We start from the raw sequence: 7157 nt of genomic DNA on the forward strand, positions 1-7157 counted from the left end.
CCGCGCCCGCCCACACGCAGGCCCGTGCCGCGCTTGCTCATGCACCACCTGGAGCCGACAGCCCGCCCCTCCTCCGTGCGGCGGCGAGCCGCCCGAAGACAGACCGCGCCCTGCATCTTCGAAAAGTGAGCCGCCCCCGCGCTGGCAGAGCTCTTCGCGAGATAGAGAAGGCCCCGACGCCTCTGCATGGGCTTTGCCCGTCGGCGCCATCCGGTGGCGGTGGGGGGGGGGAGGGAGTGTGTGGTGGTGGGTGACGGCGGCGGTGATTTAGGGTTCTCCCGAGCCGCTGCGGGGGAGCGACACGGGTTAAATCTTACTTGAAAAAAAATAGAATGATGGGGTGTGAGGAGTGCAGAGTGATGGCTCATCCCGCCTCTGCTCTAGTAGGAAAAATTGACAAAAATGACCCCTGGTGGGAAAGAACTCACGGAGTGACCCCTCGGGGAAAATATTTCACCCGTCTGACCCTTTTGTGTGGCGCCCGACACCTAGGCGCCACACTACACTGTGTGACGCCTAGCCGTTCGGCGCCACACCCCTCGACCACCTGGCAGGTAGGGCCCACCCCCCAGGACGTGTGACGCCTAAGCCTCAGGCGTCACAAATTGTAATGTGTGGCGGTGAACGCTTAGGCGCCACACATTGACTTAAGTGGCCACGGGCCAGCCCCCCTCCCCACCCCCTCCCCATTCCCCTCCCTCATTGAAACAGAAACTGCAACGGCTGGCTCTCTTCGAATCCCTAATCCCCCCATCTCCTTCAGATCTGGTGATTTCTTCCTTGGATTGATCCCCCAAGGTAATCTCCTCCCTCATCCCTCCTGTTTCCCATCCTTCTATCCAAGTATATTAGGTTTTTGTTGAGTAGATTGATTTGAGTAGGTTCTTAGGATTTGACTAGTTAGGATATGAGTTAGTATATGAGTAGCTGAGTAGTAGTAGTTCATATTTGTAGTTAGTATTAGTAGTTAGTATATGAGTATATTAGTAGTAGTAGTTCATATTTGTAGTTAGTATTAATAGTTAGTATTAGTAGTTAGTATTAGTAGTTAGTATATGAGTATATTATTAGTAGTAGTTCATATTTGTAATTAGTATATGAGTATATGAGTAGTACTAGTTCATATGAGTTCTTAGGATTTGAGTAGTTAGGATATGTAGATTAGTGGATTGTAGGATGGTGTAATTTTTTGAATATGAGTATTTTTTGAATATTAGTTAGTATATGAGTAGATGGGTAATTTTTTGAATATGAGTATTTTTTTGTGATTTGTAGGAATGAGGAGGGGGTGGGGAGGGGGGCTGGCCCGTGGCCAGTTAAGTCAATGTGTGGCGCCTAAGCGTTCGGCGCCACACATTACAATGTGTGACGCCTGAGGCTTAGGCGTCACACGGCCTGGGGGGTGGGCCCTCCCTGCCAGGTGGTCGAGGGTGTGGCGCCGAACGGCTAGGCGTCATACAATGTAGTGTGGCGCCTAGCTGTCGGACGTCACACAAAAGGGTCAGACGAGTGAAATATTTTCCACGAGGGGTCACTCTATGAGTTCTTTCCCCAGGGATCATTTTTTTCAATTTTGCCGTTCTAGTGCTCTGCCCCGCGCTTGGATGCACCTGCACACACCATGACACGACCGAGCCCCTGGATTCCCTCACCCCCACACCACACAAAACACAAAGCGGCACGACAACCCACACGGGTGTGTGAGGACTGAGCAGTGGCCAGTGGGCGTGGTGCTCTCATCTGCTCTCTCTCTCTCCCCAAACCTCCTCTAAACCCACGCTTACCGGCGACCGGCGCGCCGGAGGAGGAGCCGACCCAACAATGCCGCCGCCCACGCCTCCGCTCCTCCTCCTCCTCCTCCTCATCGTCGCCATCCTACCGCTCGCAGCCTCCCACGGCCACACAACCCGCCGGCTCCTCCAGACCGACCCCACCATCTCCCCTGCCCCCCCACCCCCTCACCGCCACCACCGCCACACCCCGCCGGCCACTCCCTCCACCCCGCCGCAACCACCAGCACCGCCCCTCCCTCCTCCGCCCCCGCCATCTCGCCGCCACCACCGCGCATCACCCCCGCCGCACCAGACCCCATCTCCTCCGGCGCCGCCCCCAAATCCGAATCTTGCGCCGCCGACGCCGAGGTTCTCCTCCACGTCCACCACCCCGGTACCCACGCCGGTCAGCGAGTACCCCTTCACCAACTACCCCTTCTTCCCCACCTTCTCCCCGCCGCCGCCACCTCCCCCCTCCACCGCCGACCAGACCCAGCCATCCTCCTCCTCCGGCGACGGCGACGCGTCCCGCACCTTCCCGGCCAACATCTCCACCCTGGTCGCCCCCAACGCCGGGAGCGGCGGCGGCGGCAGCGTTAGCCGCACCTCCCGCGGCTTCCCGGTGCTGCAGGCGCTGCTGCTCGCCTTCCTCTCGCTCTGCCTGCTGCTCCTCTCCGCGCTCCTCTCGCTCCACCTCTTCCGCCGCCTCCGCCGGCCCTCCTCTTCCGGCCACCGCCGCGCATCAGACGCCGCTAACGGGGCGGCCGCCTCCTCCTCTGCCGCGACGGCGCGGCGGGATGATGGGGACGACGAGGAGGAGGACGGCGACGAGGAGGGACGCAGGCTCAAGCCACCGCCCATGCCCACCTCCTCCTCCAACCCCAGCACCGAGTTCCTCTACCTCGGCACGCTCGCCACCCCGCCGCCGGGCCCGGCTCCGCACCCGCGCCCCGGCTCGCCCGAGCTCCGCCCGCTCCCGCCGCTGCCCCGCGTCGGCCCGCCCTCCGGCGAGTTCGGCTCCCGCAGCTCCGCGTCCGACCCCAGCACCGTGCCCCGCGCGGCCGCCGGGGCGGCCGCCGGCGACGCATCGTCCTCCTCCCTCTCGCCTTCCTCGCCGTCGGCAACCTCCCCCACGCTCGGCTCCAGCCCCGTCCACATCCGCCCGCCGTCCATCCCGCAGCCCCGCGGCCGTGCCCCCAACCCGTCTCCCCCCAAACGCAGGCCACCGCCGCCGCCACCACCAACTCAATCTTGGAACCCCTTCGTGCCCGTCCCGCCGACACAAGCCGCTCCCCACTCCGACGACGACGGCGACTCCTCCTCCACCAACGCGGCGGCGATGTTCAAGTCCCGGCCCCTGCACTCCGACAAGCTCAAGCCCGGATCTCTGCAGTAAGCATCCAGCAGCCTCTGCTTTCTTTTCTGAATGTCTGAATTCTAATTGCCTGCCGTTGTGGTCTCTATAGCATGAAGGATGAGATGATCCAGCTCTACCTGAACAACTCCGCGGCGGCGGCGAGGGAGGTGTGCGTGCTCGGCGCGCCGCGGTGCCACGGCATTGGGGTGGTGCTGGGTGCACTGGGTTTCTCCGAGGAGCAAGTGCGTGATGCGCTCTTGGAAGGTAATGCATGGCTTGTTGTGCTTGGTTTGTCTAGCTCCTGATGCTGCCAAAGTTGTAATCTTTCACCAATGAAAAAGATTACCGGTGTGCGCTTTTGCTTGTGGGGTGTCCATGGGATTGAATGTGCTGGTGATCATATGATCAATCATATCCGCACAAGTACATGGTGCATTGTCAATGATGAGCTTGTGGTCTTTACATTATCCACTCACGCTGTGCTAACAGAGAAAAAGTTGCATAGCATTCTTTCAGTTGAGTGCATATTCTGTTCTCTGAACAAACATGGAGCTGAATGTCTGAATGTGCTGGTGGTCACATTTGCAGCAGCACATGGTGCATTATTAAGTAGAAAGTTGCATGGCGTTCTTTCAGGTAGATGCATATGCTGCTATCAGAAGAAAATAGAGAAGCCTCTTAATGGGCTTGGGATCTGATTTTGTTATGAACCAGTCACCCGCTAATCTCATGACACAAATGACGTGGATAGCAGGGTTGAACAACCCGTGGGTCGTCGCCTCACAGCTTCATTGTGTCCTATCGCAGGACTGGAACAGGCTGTGCTATATATGTCTTTTTATCAAATACTCCCTCCGTTCCATAATTCTTGTCATGGAACGGAGGGAGTACTTGATAAGATGATAGCTTCTTGTAAGCACGTCTGTTCCGGTGTTATCAGGCTCTGCTTTCACGTTGACAAGTACATACTTCGTAACTTCAAAATGGTTCAAGACAAGATCAAGTGATCCTGTATATATAGATGTTGGGTTCAGACATTAGCGTCCTGAGTGCCTATATGCTGTGGAAAGCCGGGTCGATCAATCTGTTGGTTGTTGCCACACAAATTCATCCGTGTCTTGTCGTGACTGGGTCATGTGCTATATGCTTTATTTGTGCTCATCAACTACTTGACATTAAGATCCTTGCTTGCATGACCTTTCCTGCAAGCACCTCTTTTACGAGACAGCAGCAACATGAAGTTATGTTTGTGTCCCAGTGTCACAATATGCAGCATTTTCTTTATCAATATAAAAGCTTGCGGAAACATTTGCATCCTATGCATGTAGTACTGGACAATCTTTCTAGCGTTATTTTTTTGACGCGTCAACGGCGGACTTACGCCTGCCTGAACCTCTATTGTCAAAAACCATCCAGGTTGTTACATAGTGCAGAGGTATTACAGGGGTGGGAAGAAAATAGAAAAAGCAAGATTACATGGAGCCCCACTCTCGGAGGCGAATTTGTTTGTGGGAGTTTTTACAGCGATATGAGCAAAGACAAAGATCATCAGCGGCAGAGCTTGCAATATGGTGTATCTGTTGGTGCTCGTTTCGAAAGACCTTGGCATTGCGTCGTTTCCAAATATTCCAGAGAACAGCGAGCATAACCGTGGAGCTGGTTTTGTCGTTCACGTCCCCCTCGGCGTGGAGTAGCCCATGTGGCGAGTGGCATAAGCTGTTTAGTTCCGCCCAGACCAGGGTGAGACGCCTACAGTTGAAGAGTAGGCGGTCGATGGATTCGTCGTGGCTGCAGAACGGGCACTTGGCAGATCGGTGACCGTGTTTGAAATTTTCCATGGAAATTTCCTCATTTTTAGGTTTATAGTAAACTTTCCATTGAAGGAGCTCTGTATATTTTGCATGACATAACTAATTGGTTCATGGAGTTAATTAATTACCGCACAGCTTTTCTCAGTCTTTTATTTTATAAGTTCTTGTCATTAATTATAGTTGTTTTTATTTCTGCTTACAGGCAATGCACATGGTTTGGGAGTAGAAGCCCTGCGGATGCTCGCTCAGTTGGTTCTCACCAATGAGGAAGAACTTAAGCTGAGATATTTCAAGGATGATCCACCTGCCAAGCTTTGCTCGGTCGATGCTTTTCTGAAGACGATACTGGATGTACCATTTGCATTCAAGAGAGTGGATGCTATGCTCTATGTTTCTAACTTTTATCTGGAGGTCAATCAGCTGAGAATGTCCTACACTACTCTCGAGGTAAAGTTTGGAGACCTGATAATTCTTACCAAAATGTGTTTCATCAGCTTGTTTGGAAAAGGTACACAGACTTGCTGGCTACATATCTGCTTCAGTCCTTCCAAGTGTAGAATCTTCTATTTGTTGTGTTGCATGGCTAGTTAAGACTTGTGCGAATTATGTAGAATCAGCTGAGATTTTGTTGCTGTTTCCTTCATGTTATTATCATCCATTGAAGTTTATTTTTCTAAATTTTGTTCATCCAGGCAGCCTGCCAGGAGCTGAGGAGCAGCAGGCTATTCCACAAGGTTCTTGGGGCGGTCCTCAACTTTGGCAACATGATGAGCATCAACACAGGCTCTCCAAATTCAAATGCACTGGAGCCCAACACGCTCCTGAAGATAGTCGACGTCAAAGGTGCCGACGGCAAGGCGGCGCTCCTACAGTTTGTCGTCCAGGAAATCATGAAGCCTGAAGGACACAACAATCTGAACCCGACATGCAAGACGAACGCGAGCACGAGTCCGCCGTACGACGTCGACTGCAGGAAGCACGGCCTCCAGGTCGTCTCCAAGCTCGCCGCCGAGCTGACCAGCACCAAGAAGGCCGCGTCGGTTGACATGACGGGCCTCAGCCGGAGCGTGTCGGAGCTCGGGGTCGGCCTCGGGAAGGTCCACGACGTGCTGAGGCTGAACGGCATGATGGCCTCGGCCGAGAGTGCCCGGCGGTTCCATAATGCGATGAGCGCGTTCCTGCGGCAGGCCGAGGAGGAGATCGTCAGGCTCCAGGGCCAGGAGAGCGTGTGCCTGTCGTCGGTGAGGGAGATGGCCGAGTACTTCCACGGTGGTGACTCGGCCGGCGATGAGGAGGCTCGCTTGTTTAGGGTCTTTGCTGGCGTCAGGGAGTTCGTGGCAATGCTCGACCGGATCTGCAGAGAGGCCGGGGAGGTCCAGGGCGTCGGTTCGACGCCGGTGAGCTGGGTGGCTGCTGGCTCGCCCATGGGGGCGACGCCCTGAGCCGGTGATGGTTCTGTCTGGAAATTGTTATGAGCATCTGTTTTGGTAGAACATATGGTATGAAGTTGTCTCCAGAACTGTTATGTTTTCTAGGGTAGACCAGAACAATATTAAACATCTATCTATATATATAGTGCAGTAGTATGTTGTATAAAGAACATTGGTAAGTTTATCCATCACATGTAAGGTTATTATCTAGAATGGAACTTGAAATGACTATGGCTATGCTGTGTGGTGCCTCTGTCTGTTTTTCTCTTAGTTAAGATATCATTCTTCAGTTAGACATGGAATTACCGCCTTTTCTTTTCCATCCATCTAGGGTCCTCTCCTCCTCTATCTTCCACCACCGTTCTTCCTCAGAGCTAGGGGCGATGTCACTTCTTTGGAGCTCGTACCAAGTGTGTGTAAATTAATTTGGATCGAACAGACCACCTTTTCTTCTTAGGGTTCTCTCTTGGTTCGACGTCGGCTCCCCCTTTTGCTCCTTCTATCTTGCACCGCCGACACCCACACAATCTTAGCCAAATCCATGTCCTGGTGGATAATGTGGTTCTACATTGTTCAAGTTGCAACAATACTGGCTCAGTCTTTGGACACATCATAATAACTAGTCGAAATCATAGTTGATTCCACCCTCAACTAAAATACCAGATGTTGACCATGTATTCAATAAATGTTAATCTTATATTTAAAAATATTAAATATGCGTAGAAAAATGTATTAGATCTATAACAAAAATGTGCATAGGAAAACAATGAAAACCCAAGAGAAAACT

The 7157-nt window shown here is 53.3% G+C and overlaps 1 protein-coding gene across 1 annotated transcript; it reads left to right on the plus strand.

Moving 5' to 3' along the window:
* The first annotated feature begins 1681 nt into the window (after nt 1-1681).
* LOC123427449 (formin-like protein 14) lies at nt 1682-6598 on the plus strand. The gene is made up of 4 exons (XM_045111537.1): nt 1682-3164; nt 3239-3393; nt 5143-5387; nt 5633-6598. The coding sequence occupies exons 1-4, from the start codon at nt 1822-1824 to the stop codon at nt 6380-6382; spliced, it is 2493 nt and encodes an 830-aa protein (XP_044967472.1). The 5' UTR covers nt 1682-1821; the 3' UTR covers nt 6383-6598.
* The last annotated feature ends 559 nt before the right edge of the window (nt 6599-7157 follow it).

This window comes from Hordeum vulgare, chromosome 1H (genome assembly GCF_904849725.1).
Source record: "Hordeum vulgare subsp. vulgare chromosome 1H, MorexV3_pseudomolecules_assembly, whole genome shotgun sequence".
Taxonomy (NCBI): domain Eukaryota; kingdom Viridiplantae; phylum Streptophyta; class Magnoliopsida; order Poales; family Poaceae; genus Hordeum; species Hordeum vulgare.